This window comes from Dunckerocampus dactyliophorus, chromosome 5 (genome assembly GCF_027744805.1).
Source record: "Dunckerocampus dactyliophorus isolate RoL2022-P2 chromosome 5, RoL_Ddac_1.1, whole genome shotgun sequence".
Classification (NCBI taxonomy): Eukaryota; Metazoa; Chordata; class Actinopteri; order Syngnathiformes; family Syngnathidae; genus Dunckerocampus; species Dunckerocampus dactyliophorus.
In genome coordinates this window covers 31,282,804-31,300,423 of record NC_072823.1, presented here as the reverse complement: position 1 = coordinate 31,300,423, position 17,620 = coordinate 31,282,804, and the positions used below count along the sequence as shown (strand labels likewise).

Below are 17,620 nucleotides of genomic sequence, written 5' to 3'. Positions count from 1 at the left end.
TGTGAGGTCTTGATCACCCGCTGGAGTGCTTTCCTATCTCGTTTTGTGCAATTACCGTACCAAACAGTGATGGAGGCGGTAAAGGACACTTTCCCTAGTGCATCTATAGAAGCAACTAAGGATTTTGGTGGACATGCCAAATTTCCTCAGTCTTCTCAGGAAGTACAGTCTCCTTTGGGACTTCTTCATAATTTGTTGGGTGTTGTGAGACCAGGTGAGGTCCTGCCTGTTAGGAAGTTAAACACCCAGTTACAGAGGGAGGGTGACAGGCCAAGTGTGAGGAGCTTGTCTGTGAGTTTGTCGGGGCTGACTGTATGCAGAGCTATAGTCTATAAATAGCATTCTGACATATGTGTCCTGGCCCTGTAGGTGCCAGGACACCTACAGGGTGTCCTGGCACCTACAGGACACCCTGTCCTTTAGGACAGGGTGTCCTGTAGGACAGGGTGCTACAGTGAGGGGAGGGCTGCGTGGATGGCAGTGTTGACTGCATCATCAGTGGACCGGTTCTGGTGGAATACAAACTGTAGAGGGTCCATAGTGGCCGGGATGCTCTTTTTGATGTGGGTCATGACTATCCTTTCAAAGCATTTCATTACAATAGGCGTGAGTGGTATAGGGCGATAGTCATTCAAGCAGGTCACGTTGCTCTTCTTGGGTACAGGCACTATGGTCGTGGACTTAAAGCAGGTCGGTACAGATGCTTGTGCAAGTTACAGGTTAAATATGTCAGCAAGCACATCAGCTAGCTCTGATGAGCAAACCCGAAGTGCACAGCCTGAGATGTTGTCTGGGCCTGCTGCTTTTTGTGGGTTTGTTTTATTCAGAACCCAGCGCACATCATGGTCAGGAATTTGAGTCTCGAAGCGGGTGTAGAACTCATTCAGCTCATCTGGAAGTGTGGTTTGGCTGGACGTGGCTACGCTACTCCGCTGTCGATAGTCTGTGATGTGCTGAAGCCCCGCCCACATGCGCCGAGGGTCTGAGGTGGAATAGTAGCCCTCCAGCTTCTGTCTGTACTGTCTTTTGGCCTCTCGTATGGACCTCCTCAGGTCATATCTGGCCTTTTTTGTAGTCCTCAACGGTGCCCATGACAAATGCAGTCGAACGAGCACATAGCTTAGCCCTTACATCACAGTTTATCCAAGGTTTTTGATTGGGGTATTTCCTGTAATACTTGGTGGTGGTAACAGTCTCTATACATGTGCTAATGTAGCCAGTAACAGCAGAAGCATATTCATCCAAATCAACAGTACAATCTTCCCTCCCCGCTGCAGTTTTAAACACATCCCAGTTTTTGCAGCCAAAGCAGTCCTGAAGTACTTGATCAGTTTCTTCATTCCACACTTTACTGCTGTACTTACAGGGGGAGCTTTTTTAAGAAGTTGTCTATATGTTGGATAAAGGAATATACAGTAGAGATGTGGTCAGCCTTTCCAAAGTGGGGTCTTGGAACAGCCTTCAAAGCACCTTTCATGTTGCTGTAGACTTGGTCCAGGATGTTATTTTCTCTTGTGGGAAAGCTTACATGCTGGTAATATTTGGGGAGGACAGTCCTGAGGTTACAATGGTTTAAATCGCCAGATATAATGAATACAGCGTCTGGGTGTTTGGTCTCGTGTTTATCAATGATGTAATGCCCAGTGCGCTAGCGGCGTTAGCTCGTGGTGGAACGTAGACAGCAGTTAAGAACACAGTGCTGAACTCCCGAGGCAAATAAAAAGGTCTGCATTTCACCATCAGCAGCTCAATGTCCGGAGAGCAGTGCTTTTCCATCGTCTGTACATCTGTGCAGCACCAGTTCAAGGTATAAAAAAAATTAAATCATTTCCACAACAATCCTGGGACCCCCTATTGTTCAATCCGTACATGCTACCTTTAGGCCAGCCTAATACGCAGCTGCAGTGTGTCCTACCACAACTACGCAGACCACACTCAGATCTATGTGTCGCTGACGGCAGGTGAACATGGTCCTGCAGATTTACTTTGTCACTGCATCAAACAGATCAGTGTGTGGATGCAAAACAACTTTCTCCAGCTAAGCTCAGACAAAACTGAAATCATTGTCTTTGGCCCACAGAAACAAAGAGAAATAGTTATCAGTCACCTAGAGACGCTTTCTCTAAAACCTAATCATTAGAAATCTGGGGGTAATAATGGACTCACATCTGAACTTTAACAGCCACATTAAATCCACAACATCGTAATCTTTTTACCACCTAAAAAACATTGCCAAAATCAAGGGAATAGTGTTGAAGGCAGATTTGGAGAGACTAATCCATGCCTTTGTGTCTAGCAGGCTGGACTAGTGTAACGGCCTTCTCACCGGGCTCTTTAAACAAGCTGTAAAACAGCTGCAGTACATCCAGAATGCTGCTGCTTGAGTCCTGACTAGAATCAGGAAATATGACCCTATTAGTCCAGTACTCAGGTCTCTGCACTGGCTTCCTGTAGCTCAGAGAATAGACTTTAAAACAGCCATGCTTGTGTGCAAGTCTTTTCATGGTGTTGCGCCGAAGTACATCTCTGATGTGTTAGAGCCACTTAAACCATCTCAAACTCTCAGAAGCTCAGGGAGTGGTCTACTGCGGGTGCCAAGAGTCAGGACTAAACACGCTGAGGCTGTGTTTCAGTTTTATGCTGCCAAAATCTGGAACAATCTTCCAGAAGATGTGCGACGATCCTGAACTTTGACAGTGTTCAAATCCAGGCTGAAAATGCTTCTATTCAACTGTGCATATGTCAACTGAAAGTACTTTATCTGCTTTCTTAATTTTTAATCTTTTTTGTTTTATGGAATGATTTATGGAACTTTGTCATGATTTTAGAATGATTTTATGTTTGAATGGAATGGTTTTACGAAGTGATTTTACCCTTCTTTTCTGTTTGAATTACTTTGAGTTACATTGTGTATGAATTGTGCTAAAAAATAAACTTGCCTTGCCTTGCATTGCCTATTGATGTTAAACCAGATCCATTTCATGATGCGTCAACATGTTTTTCTTTCTGTTTGCAGGGCACGGTGGTCCTGAAAGGTCGTCTGGTGTCGTCGCCCAGTCACAACTTTATCTTGAAGGCCGTGCTTCAAGGTGACGCAGAAACGCTGACTTTCCATTAATACCAAACGTGAACTCTCACTGGCCGCTGTCATCAATCATGTCTTTTTTTCCTTTTTTTTTTCCTCAGAAGACGACACCGATTCGAACACGTCGCCTCAGGATGGATCCATCAACGTGGTCCTGTTAGGGACGCTGGCCAAGGACTTCTCTCAGGCTGTCAATCAAGGGGTAAGGTTGATCGACAACTGTCGGCCTTGATAGTTAATGGATTGTTTTACACAACTAAGAAATTGACCGTATGTGCTGTGATTATAGCCGGGGTGAAAATTGCAGTTTTTCACTGTTGGATCTGAAGGAGGTTTTAAGCAGAGCTTCAAAATCCAAAAAGAAGAAATGGGAGGGAGAAAAAAAACAACAATTAATTGCAAACAAGCTTTAAAGTAAACTAGGCTGTTCATCAGCTGATCAAAAGTTGAAGACCATAGCGAAAAAAAAAAACCAAAATAGAAATAAAATGTTGCAACAGTTGCACAATTTTTGTTCAATGAGGTGACAAGTGGCATGCTTGATGCCAGTGTTTCCAGGAGGCTAGTGAGAATGTTGCTCTAGGTGGTGAAGATGGCTTTACGGAGGGCATCCACTGTCTGGAACTGATGTCCATTTTTGTAAATCCATCCCCAAATTTTCTCCCTTGGATGTAGATGAGGGGAACACGCAGGATGGTCCAAAAGAGTGAGCTTATTCCTCTGGAAGAAGTCCTTTGTGAAGTGCAGCGTTGTCCTGTTGAAAAAGACAGTCTTTACCACACAGACGAGGGCCTTCAGTCATGAGGGATGCCTCTGCCAATTCTCCACATAGACGGCTGCAGTTTGACCCCTCTGCGTAACCTGAAGCTCTATCGTTCCACTGAAGGATCATGATGGTGGAAAACATCACAGGTGGGATCTCCTTATCACGCTAGTAACGTTGGAAGCCATCTGCAATGTCAAGGGACAAGAAAACTTTCTTCCACCTTTCAATGTCCCATGTTTGGTGCTCTCCTGCAAATTCCAAAACACCCAATTTCGTGGCCATGACGGAGACAATGTTTTTTCTTCTTAAAAGCCTTGTCTGGCAGATGGCGTCTGATGGTTATCGGACTGCACTCTGCACCAGTAACAACCTTCATTGGGGGCAAGGTCAAGTTGACGGACAGGCAATGGGATCCTCCAGCTCATGTTTTTGGGTTCTACCGCTTCACTTTCTGTTCCATGAGCCTCAGGATGTTTGAAGAAGTTTGAAATGACTGTCCTGCTGTGTCCGACCTCAGCAGCAATGGCGCGCTGCCAGAGGCCTTGCTCATGCAGCTAGCTCAACAATCCCTCCATGTTCAAAGAGACAAAGCTTTTTTTGCCTTTGAGATCATGACAATGTGAATACCTGACACTAAATCACATTCAATCCACATTTTTACCAACATTTTGCTCTACTTAGAACCTCCTTAAGACCCTACACTGCAAAAATGTACATTCTTGCCATTTTTCAACTGCTTTTAAAATTTTGATCAGGAGTGTATAAGGCATTCAGAAGATGCATTGAAAGAAATACTAATGATATGTAGTATTGTACACTGGTCACTAGGTGTCAGTAATGTTACTGTAATGTTGAGTGAGACACACAAGCACCAGACATGATGGGCAGAACGCCAGGCTTGTCTTGCAGGTTTGAATTATCTCCAAACCGACACAATAATCCCTAACACTGGCTACTGTTGCGGCTGTAACTCACGTCAAGCTAAAAGTCAACCCTGGACCTCCGACGTCACTTCCTGTCCGTCCCCCACTGAGCTCCCCGAGCACCGGAACACATTTACAGCAACACGCCCAAGCACAAATCTTTTTTATGTTTTAAATGTCTTATTTTCTCTTGTCTACTATATTGGGTAATAGGAGTGTAAGTGTGACTTATGGGGTGTCATTTCATGCCTAGAGCACTCTGATAATGTTAAAAACCATAATGTAACCAACGTAAATACTCCATTTACAAAGAAGGAATCCTACTTTGTGGAAATTCACTATTCACTTTGGGTCTGGAACCAATTAACCGCCATAAACAAGGGATTTCTGTACTGCCTTCTTGTGGAGTTAATACAAAAAGGATACCAGGAGGTTGCCAACAGCCACAGCGGTCAGTGCCAATTTTAAGTTTGTTTTTCAATTTAAATAATCTAATTAGAGATCTTGATGATTGCTTGCTTTTGTAGGACACTTACCCGACAACGATAGGAGACTATGCATTCAATTGAACAAAGTATAGGTGGTAATTTCATGCTATACAAGACGTATTTTTGCTCCCTGTTACGATTTCTTCAGCAGCTCATCCATGCGGCTGTCTCGTTGGGCTCGAATGGCTTGAATGATCGGTGCCATGTAGTGAAAGCCATTTTGGTCCGTGCTGCTTCAACACCTGAAGACAACACTGCATCATCTGGTCCATGCAGATGTTCAGATGTTCATTCAATTCCAGGTTTTTATTTAGCCTCTGATCAGCAGTGTATATTCACTGTTACACGTCAGTGCTTTCAATGTTGGGATGATGGTTGATGAAGACGGTGAGCGCAGTGGGTCGTTGTGTGCCGTGTGACTCTCTAACGTGATTATAGCGTCTACTGTATCCGCTGTTTGCTGTCGAGGCTGCGAGGTGGCCTCCAGCAGATGCTTCAGACAAAGCAAGATCTTTACTTTTCACAGCAGCTTATCAGCGGCAGCGCTTGGCCAAGTGTTCCCTTCAAGCCTCTCAGCGTGCCACATCTGCTGCTCGAATCTATACCCCCACCTCTCCATCCCTCAGGCCGGAAGGAAGGACATTTATCTCACTCTTCTCGCTGGTTCTTAATCCCCGAAATCTCCTCTCCTGTGTATTGTTTTTGTCTTGTGTTTCTTGCCAGGACGTGGTGGTGGCTTCTGGCTTTGGCGTGGGCAAATCTCCCACGGCCCTGAAGGACAAACTGCACCCGTGCAACCTGCTGCTGTCTGGAGAGCGCGCCTTCGTTCACGTGAGGGCTTCTCGCTACATCTGATGGATGGATCACCCATAACTGCAGTGGTGTCCTACTTCAGTGAATGCCATCATTAAGCCGTCAACCACGAACAGTTTGCCCCCCTGCCTAATTTCTTTTTTTTTTTTTGCGTATTTGTCACACAGGTCATTAAACATATTTAAATATTAGTCAGTTTGGTTTGGTTTCAGTGACAACACAACTGAACACAAAACGCAATTTTGAAATTAAACTTTTTATTATTAAGGGAGATAAAAATCCAAAGCTACATGTCCCTGTGTGGAAAAAGCCCCCTAAACCTAATAACTGGTTGGGCCACCTTTAGCAGCAACAACTGCAATCAAGCGTTTGCCATAACTTGCAATGAGTCTCTTAGAGTGCTGTAAGGCTGGGTGATATATCAATGTTTTTATAATATCGATATTTAGAGGCGGAGCAGAAGCCCAGCGGCTCCACTCGAAGCAACAGCATCTGCGGTGGAAGAATTAGCCAGTAAGGAATAAGCGGTAGCTCAGAAATGTGGAGGTACTTCGAATTCGGAGCATTAAAAAAAATATTTTTCACCACATTAAAACTTGGCACAAACTCCAATACGAGGAATGTGTGAAGCTGAGCGCTGGCTGCCGTGCTCCTGTTGCGTTCCTCATGAATGGAAAAGCAAAGTGGTGGGCTATCATAAAGAGGTGTCACATTGCAAAGATATGTTCCCCGTTGCAGCAGTGAAAAAACGGCTTTTAAAAACCTGCTGAAAACGATGGACTCGCAATGTTATTTAGCACGACAAGCTCTACCACAAATGTACAAGAAAGTCAGACAGTTGCTAAGCCTGATGCACTTTACAGGTTGGTGTTCCTGGCACAAAATAAGGACATGCTTGGGTCTTCTAAAAATGTTTACTTAAAAAAATACTACTGTTCAGTTTAAAGTATTTTTGATTTGCAGACATTTTTGAATTTCATCTTAAACCGGGCATTCCTTAATATTTTGTTCTTTTGTTATTAGCTGAGGATTTCAGCGTCGCTAAAGGTTTGTTTTTAAAAAAAGATTCTATTTGACTTTTTCTAGATTTCTTTCAAAAAGAGAATGGCCTCCTTTATTTTACAGGCTATTTTTAGATAAGATTTTTTTATGTGCATCTTGCTTTAAAATTTTAAAAAACATCCTGAGTTTTGTATCATTGTCCTGCTGCAGAACCCAAGCTGGTTTCAGCTTGAGGTCACCGACAGCTGGCCGGACATTCTCCTTTCATTCATGCTTCCATTTATTACAGCAAGTCTTAGAGTTCCTGAAGCAGCAAAATAGCCCCAGACCATCACACTACCACCACCATATTTTACTGTTGATGTGATGTTCTTTTTGTGAAATGTGGTGTTACTTTTATGCCAGATGTAATGGGGCACACACCTTCCAAAAAGCTCAACTTTTGACCCGTCAGACCACAGAGTATTTTGCCAAAGGTCTTGGGATCATCAAGATGTTTTCTGGCAAAATTGAGATGAGCCTTAATGTTGTGTTTTTTCAACAGTGGTTTTGGTCTAGGAACTCTGCCATGCGGGCCTTTTTTTGCCCAGTGTCTTTCTTATGGTGGAGTCATGAACACTGACCTAAAGCCCCGGTCACACCGGCCGAACTTTGCTGTAGCGTCCCTGGAGCGCTGAAAAAACCTCATCACTGCTCGTAACCGCACACTAAATGTGGAAAAAAATAGAAAACACGGGCGTTGTCCTAGAGATGCACCGCTGAAGCCGCCGTTGCTTTAGTGTTGGTTTAACGGTAGCGAACGTTGCTTTAGCGGTGACGCAAGCGTTGATAGAGCGGCGTTCTGCGCATGCGGGCTGGTTGCATCCTCATTGTTCTGTGGGTGGTGTCGAATAAACAAGCCTACTAGTTATTTATGACTTTATTCGCCAGGTCTGCTCGCATGCATCATACAGTACAGCTTCACACTCACACAACTGTTGGTCCCATTCACAGTCCCACGGTGTCCTCTACTGGTCAACATGTAGCAGTATAAATATAAAGTGTCTGCAAACACTACACTCATGAAGTGCTGGAAGGCTCATCCCACAGCTCCACCATCAGCTTGTCATATCCATGGTAGTACAGTTTTACTGTAACTTTGAGCAAATTCGATATAACTGAGGTCTGCACTCAACGGATATTCCAAATGGGCTCCTGGCCCATTTCTCCCCATATTAATAGCGAAATTATGCTCCGCCTCCGACACCTCCATAACAACGGCAAACCAATGTTCATCACCGCAATGGATCGCTGCTTCAACGCCTGACACCGTTCCAGCAATCCCGTGTCCGCTCGTAAAGCGCTTACAGCCGCTCCAGCTAAGTTTTTGCAACGTTTAATCACCGCCCGGGCAAAGCTGGCGAAGCAGAAGTGGTCCAGCGTTCAAGATTTTTGCGTTGGCGTAGCGTCCAGGAATTTCCGTCGAGCGACGCCAAACTTTGACTGGGCGTTGTTGGAGCGGTGATTAACTTTGCCGTAGCGGAAAATTGCCCGCTCCTCACCGCTGGCAATATTTTGTGCAGCTCAAAACTCCGGAGCGGTAGGAGGGACCATCAGCGGTGGCCGAGCGTATACGGCGTTGCCTTAACGTGGGCCAACTTCTGTTAAACGGTGGTGCGCGGTTACGAGCGGTGATGAATTTTTTTCACCGTTCCAGGAACGCTACAGCAAAGTTAGGGCGCTGTGACCGGGGCTTTGACTGAGGCAAGTGAGGCCTGCAGTTCTTTGAATGTTGGGGCCATTTTGGTTGGCTCGCCACTCCTGAGAAGGTTCACCACTGTTCCATTTGGCCATTTGTGGATAATGGCTCTCACTGGGGTTGGCTGGAGTCCCAAAGCTTTAGAAATGGCTTTAAAATCTTTTCCACACTGATAGATCTCAATTCATCTCAGTTAAGTTATGTTGTGTTTTTGTGTTGTCATTGACTAATATTTATATTTGCTTTCATCTGAAACATGTAAGTGTGACAAACATGCAAACAACACATCAGGATGGGTTCAAACACTTTTTCACACCACTGTACATTACGACACCCCACAATAAACTGCATACACAGCCACTTCACACAATGGTCTTTTACCACGAAGGATAGACAATAAAGCAACACATACGTATGTTTCTGTACTGCAGGTGTGTCAAGCGCCACCGGCTGACCGTACGTCTCAACAGGACGTGAAGAGAAAGAGACCCTTGCTCCCTGCTGAGGTCAGAAGCTCTTGTTGTTCCACAACAGGCTACTTGAGTGCTACTTATAAAGCCTTGTTTACATTGGCACGCACTTTTGAAATGTAAAAAATTTGTGGCACGAATAATTTTCATCAACTAGTCGTAAACGAGACCTATTTGCAAACAAAGTATCAACGTGTGCCTCTGCATGTCTCATTTACATGAGTAGTTTATCTTTTCTTATTGCAGGGCACGTATAGACAAACAACCATCCACACTCACATTCATACTGTGGCTTGTGTGATTGTGTGCTAACCACCGTGCGGCCCATTATGTATTAATAATGTATTTAATTAATTACATTTAATTAATTAATGTATTTAAATAATTTATTTAATTTTATTTCAGAGTTTACAATTATATATATGTATATGGTACACCATATATATATATATATATATATATATATATATATATAATATAAAAAATTTATTTAATTTACAACATTACTACGTAAATTATTGATAATGGTAAGTAAACTATTATTAATAACGTATTTAATGTATGTATTAATGTATGAATAAATTAAATTATTAATTTATAAAATACTCCATAATTAAATTATTGATAAATAAAGGTAATTAAACTATTCATAATTAATAACTTATTTAATTTATGTATTCGTTTATGAATAAATTATTTTATAAAATAATCCATCATTAAATTATTGATAAACAATGGTAATTCAAATAAATTATAAAATTGCTTATAAAATTAATGGTAATTAAACCATTATTTATAAATTTCATATATGTGTAAAATAAATTTTGAATAAATAATGGTTTAAATATAATATTAATACATCCGGGTAATGAAACCATTATTTATTAAAAAATAATTTAGTGTATAAGATAAATTATGAATGAATAATTTTATGTAATTGTATATAATTACAGTTTAATTACTGTCATGTTTTAATGTATTTAATTTATAAAGTTAAATAAGTTATGTACAATATATAAATAAACCAATTTATCATATATAAATATAATAGTAATACTACATAATAATGATAATGATACTAATCATGATGATGATGATGATGATGATAATAATAATTTACTTAAAAATGTAAACAGACAGCAGCAACATGCCCTAGACACTTCATAAATGCAATTAGTTACTAGGGAAAAAAAGTAAATTGTTACTTTTATTTTTGTTAAAAACATATCAAAGATTTGGGATTTCGCTTTGGAGTGGCCTTGAGAGACGAGAGCTGAGGGCTAAGCTGGTGACTTGCAATTCTCTACCAAAACGCTAGGAGTGAGAGCATGAGCAAACACAATACTTGACTTGCTGTTTAGCTTTTCGTGTCTTAGTTGTGAACCGTGGCGACTTATACCACATCCAGATGCTTCATGGAGATATATGTGCATAATAACGCACCACATTTGACTGTCAGTAATGGCAATGGTGTTTGGTTACTGTTACTCCCAACACTGCATGAAGAAGGTCAGAAAGGCCCCTAGAAGTTTATTTACAGCAGAACAAAACGAGTAGTCTGATAGTAATGCTTTTTATTCAGCAGGTTCTTAGAATGTGCCATATACAGTCAAAACTTTCTTAGCGGCCACCTGTATATAACGGCCACCTGCCTATAGCGGCCGCTGAAAAATCCCCCGCAGAAAATGTACGTGTTATAGACCCCGTGTATAGCAGTCACCTGTCTAACGCGGCCAGCGGCCACCCATTTTGTCTCCCTTGGTCAATATCTGACCGCATATATATATAAAATACCGACTCAAGCAGAAGCTTCATGCACGAAAAAGTTTCGTTTTTTAATCAATGAAGCCGTCGTGTGCAGACTTTAATTACTGAGTCCTAGCTCAGTCACAATCATTCACAAGATCCACACAAACTGTCAGTTGTTCCACATAAAAAAAGCTGTCTTCTTTGGAGCTTGTAGCAGACAGTGACACCGTTTATTTCCTGGTGTGAGACAATGTGCACTGGTCAATACTGTAATGCCGCTTGTTGTGGGGAAGGAGAGACTCACGTCGCCGATGCACTTTAATGGCTTTATTAACAGCGGAGAACACTGCAGGACTTTACATCCACGCCAACATAAACACACTTCCCAACTCTCTCGACACTCACAGCTAGCACTGAGCCTAGCTCTCCTCCTCGGGACGCCCACCGTCACTTCCCGATGAACTAAAGCTGTAATGACACTCTGCCGTGTATATATACTATAGTAGCACAGCTTTGTTCTGTGGGTGGTGTAGAATAACAAGCCTAGTTGTTCTTTACAACTTTTATCCGCAGTCCCACAGTGCCCTCTACTGGCCAACATGTAATAGTATAATTATATGTATCTGCAAACACAACAAGCTTCTAATCACAGACATGTTAATATGTGCTCGCACAAATTCAAAATGGCCGCCAACCTGTCTATAATGACCACCTGCCTATAGTGGCCACTTTTGCCGTTTCCCTTTAGTGGCCGCTATAGACAGGTTTGACTGTAGATGTACTTTATTGATCCCGGGAGGGAAATTAACTTTTGTTTGTCCAAGGTTCCAAAGTACACGTACACCAAGCTCGACAACCTGAAGCCCGGCGAAGTGGTCAATGTGTACGGGGTGGTGGTCTTCTTCAAGCAGCCCTTCAAGAGCCGCGGCTCAGGTCAGTCAGTAAAAAAAAACAAGCAAAAAAAACGAGCCCCCTGAGATCTATCAGCACTCAATGAGCTGACACACAATTACTGTACAAAGACTGAGACAGACTGAGAGCAGGCCGGAGCAGCTGTTTGCTTGGATGGATATCATCATTCCTGCCACACACCCAGCCAAGTGGAGAGGGGAGGCGGAGGGAGCGGAGCGTGATGGAGAGACATTCTCGCTCTCGCTCTAATTATGGACGCGCACGTGTCAACAAGCTGCTCGTTCAACTTTCACAGCTCCGCACGGCTCCTCCTGGTCACCCACGAGGAGAATGGAATCACATCATCTCATCTCATCCAGCCAAGCGACCACAACAAGTCCTCTCTATTGCGTTTGCTCGCTTTCCCTGCCGCGCCCTAGATCTGGAAGCGTTGCCTTTACATTCCAACAAATCACGTCCGGCACAAGTCAACCTTGACTGACTCCAACGTGTACGCAAACAAATATTTCTTCCTTTTTGAATTGAATAGTTTATTTCTTCACCGTAAAGGAAAAGTGCACTTTTTTTTTTATTTTGCCCTTCATCCACAATCCTTATGTGGGGCATGAGCTCATGTCTTTATCTTTTCTGTGTGTTCTAAAGATAGAATAACAGCTAAAACGAGGCAGCTAATGAATGCACGTAATGGGACACACCTATTCCACCTAGAAATCCTGCGATTAAAACACCTCCAAGGTTTTCTGGTTTCATATCCATGCTGTGAGCATGTAGGAACGGGCACGTTCATGATAACTTGTAATACTTAGTAACTGTATTTTGCCCCGTTTTTGTCATTTTAAGCAAACCTAGTGTTAACATTTCCATACTCAAAAACAAAAACAAGGGTTAGGGTTAACAATGTTAACAACAGCAACAATGTCAGTGTAGCTTGGTTAATACTGTATGCAGGCTACATTATGTAAATGCATTTTGGAGGTTTTTTCAGAAGTCTTTATAGGCGGAATAGGTGCATCCTATAACGTGCATTCGAAGCTGCCTCTTTGTAGCTGTTTTTATATCTTTAGAATGCACAGAAAATAGGCAAAATTCCATAAAAAAGTGCACTTTTTTCTTGAAGCAGGGGTGTCTAAACGTTTTTCCAGTGAAGGCCACATAGTGAAAAATGACAGGATGCAACTTTGACAATTTGATGTTTTGTAAAGCAACACATGTAGATTTGCTAAAAGGTCATTATATATATATTTATTTATTTATTTATTTATTTATTTATTTATTTATTTCAAGAAAAGCTAGCCTGCATCTCAGCTTAGCAATATAGGTGGAAAATGCATTATTCATATAAAGTTTGTACTTTTGAAAAAAATTCCATTTAAACACAACAAAAATATAAACGCAACACTTGTTTTTGCTCCCATTTTCCCAGTACCGTTGCAATGGTGTAGAGCTGGTCCAGTGTTCCGCGAAGGGACGAAAACCACATTGCACCTACTGTAGCCGAGGTTCGACTAACTGTCGTGCCCTTCTCTCCAGCACCCTGGAATAGACTTTCCCAGGGAGGCTGAGGAGTGTCATCCACCTATAGTTGGAACACAATCTCCAGTCAAAGTTCTTGAAAAGGGGGACCACCACCCCGGCGTGCCAACCCAGAGGTACTGTTCCCGACTTCTACGCAACATTGAAGAGACGTGTCAGCCAAGACAGTCCCTCAACACCCAGAGCCTTGAGGAATTTAGAGTGAAACACATCCACCCCCAGAGCTTTGCCACTTGGGAGCGTTTTGACTACCCCAGATACCTCAGCCACGGTGATGGAACTGTCCGCATACGTGTCCTCTGGCTGTGCTTCTTTTGTGGAAGGCATGTCAGTGGGATTGAGAAGGGCCTCAAAGTATTCTTTCCACTGTCCGACGATATCCTAAGTCGATGTCAGCAGGCCTCCGTCCCCGCTGTGACAGTGTATAACGGGCACTGCTTCCCCTTGCTGAGGCGTCGAACGGTTTACCAGAACATCAGCCGACGGAAGGTCAAGCTCCATGGCCTCACCGAACTCCTCCCACACTGTCAGGTTCAAGCAACCTAAAACATTCTAAACACAATAAGAAAGAAGAAAGAAGACAACAAGATTGCTTTTACTCGCGAGGAGAACAGACAGAGATGTACTCAGTTTACAACCTCGATCCGTTCTGAGTAAACTCTGCGTTCTCCTCCCTTTTATTCTGTTGGGGATTCCCTAGTTACACAGAGCACGTTGCAGCTCTAAGGGGAGGGGGAGCACAACAGCTGCAACGTGACAATACAATCTATCTAACTGTGTATGTGGGTGTTTGTGTGTGTGTGTGGGTGTTCACATAAACAATCAAGAGTGTGAATCTGTAAACATGCAGCAGGCTTAGAAACAGAGGGTTCAAAAGGTCCGGTGAATAAGATGTAAGCACATCATAAATCCAACAGTTACTCCAGAACAATCCAAGCATCTGTTATTTAGCAGTTCCTGTTTGTTCTTCTTGATCTACAAAGAGTCTCTGTGGATGAGTGCATAGAAAAGATAACAAGTAATCATGACTAAGGAAGGAACCAAATCAGCTGAGCGCTCATGCGGTCAAGAGGAGTTCCTTCATCTTCTTCTCCGTAGCCCCATAAAACTTTACTGCTCAGACACACACACAGCACAGAGGTTATAGTGGTTTAAACAAAGGAAGATACATTCTTTAAGACAAATATATGATAACATTTATATACATTTCTCCAACACACACCCAAGTTTTTGTCTCGACCACCGCCGAAGCCACGTGCCGCTTGGCTTGCCGGTACCTGTCAGCTGTTTCAGGAGTCCCACAAGCCATCCATTCGCGATAGAACTCCTTGGGCTTGACGGCTAGCCTTACCTCTGGTGTCCTCCATCGGATATGGGGCTTGCCGCCACAACTGGCACTGGCCACCTTGCGGCCGCAGCTCTGATCGGCTGCCTCAGCAATGGAGGAACAGTATACGGCCCATTCGAACTCGATTTCCTCGTTCTCCCCCTTGGATTCAGGCGAAGCTCTGCCGGAGGTGAGATTTGAAGACTTGACGAATGGTGTGTCCTGGTGCCAAGTGCACTTGTGGACATCCTTATGTTCGAACATGGTGTTTGTTATGGACAGACTGTGGTTAGGACAGAAGTCCAATAACATCACACGCGGGTTCAGATCGAGGAGGCCGTTCCTCCCAATCACGCCCCTCCAGGTCACACTGTCGTTGCCCACATGGGTGTTGAAGTCTCCCAGTAGAATCAGTAGAGTCACCAGTTGGGGTGCTCTCCATCACCCCTCTGATGGACTCCAAGAAGGCTGGGTACTCTCAACTGCCGTTTGGCACATACGCAGAAACAACAGTCAGGACCCTTTCCCCAACCTGAAGGCATAGGGAAATTATCCTCCCATTCACCGGGGATGACTCCAACATATGGGCACCGAGCCGGCGGGCTGTTAAAAAGCCCGCACCAGCTCACCGCCTCTCCCCTGCAGCAACTCTAGAGTAGAACAAGGTCCAGTGCCTCTCGAGGAGTTTGGTTGCAGAACCCAAACTGTGGGTCAAGGTGAGTCCGGCTATATCTAGTCGAAATGTCTCAACCCTTCTCACAAGTTCGAGCTCCTTCCCCACGTTCCATGTCCGAAGAACCAGATTTGGCCGCTGAAGACCGGGTCACCCAGGCGCCCGCCTTCGACCACTGCCCAAAACACAATTGCACCGGACCCTTATGCTTGCCCCGCAGGTGGTGCATTCACGGAGGGGAAGATCGCAGATGGCTTCTTCGGTCTGGGCCACAGGTGAAGACCTGACCACAAGGCACTCGCTTGCCTGCGAGCCCCTCACCCAGGCCTGGCTCCAGGGTGAGGCCCCGGTATCCCACGTCCGGACGAGGTGCGGTCCCTCCTCTTCCGTTTATTCATAAGGTCTTCAGAATCAGGTCTTGGTCTGGCCTAGGACCTGTTTGCCTTGGGAGACCCTACCAGGGGCATATAGCGCCAGACAACATAGCGCCTAGGATCACTAGGGTACTCAAACCTTTCCACCATAATAAGGTGGTGATTCACAGAGGAGCTTTTTTTCAGAAGGCTTTATAGGCAGAAAAGGTGCATATCATTATGTGCATTCTTCGCTGCCTCTTTTTAGCTGTTTTTATGTCTTTAGAATGCACAGAAAAGAGGCAAAATTCCAAAAAGAATGCACTTTTCCTCTAAAACAGTGGGGTCCAAACGTTTTTCTAGTGAGGGCCACAAAGTGAAAAATGAAAGGAGCAACTTTGCCACTTTGATGTTTTGTAAAGTAACACTGCTAAAATGTTTTTATATATCAACAACTAGCCTGCATCTCAGCTTAGCCATACAGGTGAAAAATTCATTATTCATATGAACTTTGCTCTTATTTGCAGTTTTTTTTTAATTCTCAATATTTTAACTGTCCTCCTGTAAATTTTGTTCTCATAATTATGAGAACAAAATTATAATTAAAATATTTTCACTTTTTTCTCATAATATTGTAACTTTTGCTCTAATACTTTGCCATTCTTCTTGTAAGATTACTGCTGCTTTTGCCATTTTTGCTGTTTTTTTTTAAATTTTTTCTCATTTTTTAACTTTCTTGTAAATTTGCTTTTTGTGATATTAGACATTTATTCTCATACTTTTGTGACTCCATTCTTATAATATACCTTTTCCCCAACCTAATTTTCCAGAAATTATAACTTTATTCTTTGTTTTGTTTTGTTTTGACTTTGAAGAATAACATCTTTTTAATTTCATATTTCAACTTTATGCTATTAAAATAATTTTTCCCCCTCATAATATTATCACGACCTTCTTGTAAAAATATTACTTTATCTTGTTAGGATACAACTTTTTTCTCTCAATAGTTTGACTTTATTGGTCCTTAGTGGCCTTTTATTGTGGGCAGTCTAAGACACACCTGTGCACTAATCATGGTGTCTAATCAGCATCCTGATATGCACACCTGTGAGGTGGGATGGATGATCTCAGCAAAGGAGAAGTACTCACTCTCACAGATGTAGACAGATTTGTTTACAATATTTGAGAGAAATGATATTATGGATGTGGAAAAACTTTTACATCTTTGAGTTCATCTCATAAAAAATGGGAGCAAAAACAAAAGTGTTGCGTTTATATTTTCATTGAGTGTAATATGAAGAAAATACTGTGCACATTACAGTGGTGCCTTGGTTACCGTCATTAGTCAGTTCCAGAAGATCCGACTCCAACCAAAACAGACTCTAACCAAAGCAAATTTTCCCATAGAAAATAATAAATAAAACATTTTATAGACAGTAATTTAGTGTAGTTTTACATGCCAAAAATGATGCAAAAATAAGGACAAATGACAAACGAATGGACATTTAACATCCCTTTTACCGAGTTTTTTTTTTTTTTTTTTACAAAATAAACATCATTCTGCTGCAACCACAATTTGTAAAAAAGCATATCAAACTAAATATCAACATTCTAGATCCAATAAACACTTACCTTGCCGTTTAATATTGTTAAATGTCTAAAATTCTATTATTTGAATTTAGGACCTTAAAATGCCATAAAATGTCTTTAAATACAGTTTTAAAAGGTCAAAAGTTACTTTTATGGAAAACAAATATGAAAATACAACCTCAGTCTCACGTTTAAATG

At 42.6% G+C, this 17,620-nt stretch overlaps 1 protein-coding gene across 4 annotated transcripts in view; it reads left to right on the top strand.

Moving 5' to 3' along the window:
- The window catches only part of pot1 (protection of telomeres 1 homolog), a 60,122-nt gene that overhangs the window by 9,615 nt on the left and 32,887 nt on the right, over window positions 1-17,620 (top strand). For 3 of the 4 annotated variants that reach the window (XM_054775811.1, XM_054775809.1, XM_054775812.1), the window contains exons 3-7: window positions 3,017-3,089; window positions 3,187-3,287; window positions 5,986-6,093; window positions 9,247-9,321; window positions 11,859-11,967. In XM_054775811.1, the coding sequence (XP_054631786.1) occupies window positions 3,017-3,089; window positions 3,187-3,287; window positions 5,986-6,093; window positions 9,247-9,321; window positions 11,859-11,967 (466 nt within the window). The remainder of the gene's footprint in view (window positions 1-3,016; window positions 3,090-3,186; window positions 3,288-5,985; window positions 6,094-9,246; window positions 9,322-11,858; window positions 11,968-17,620) is intronic. The other variant, XM_054775810.1, reaches the window with a different exon arrangement.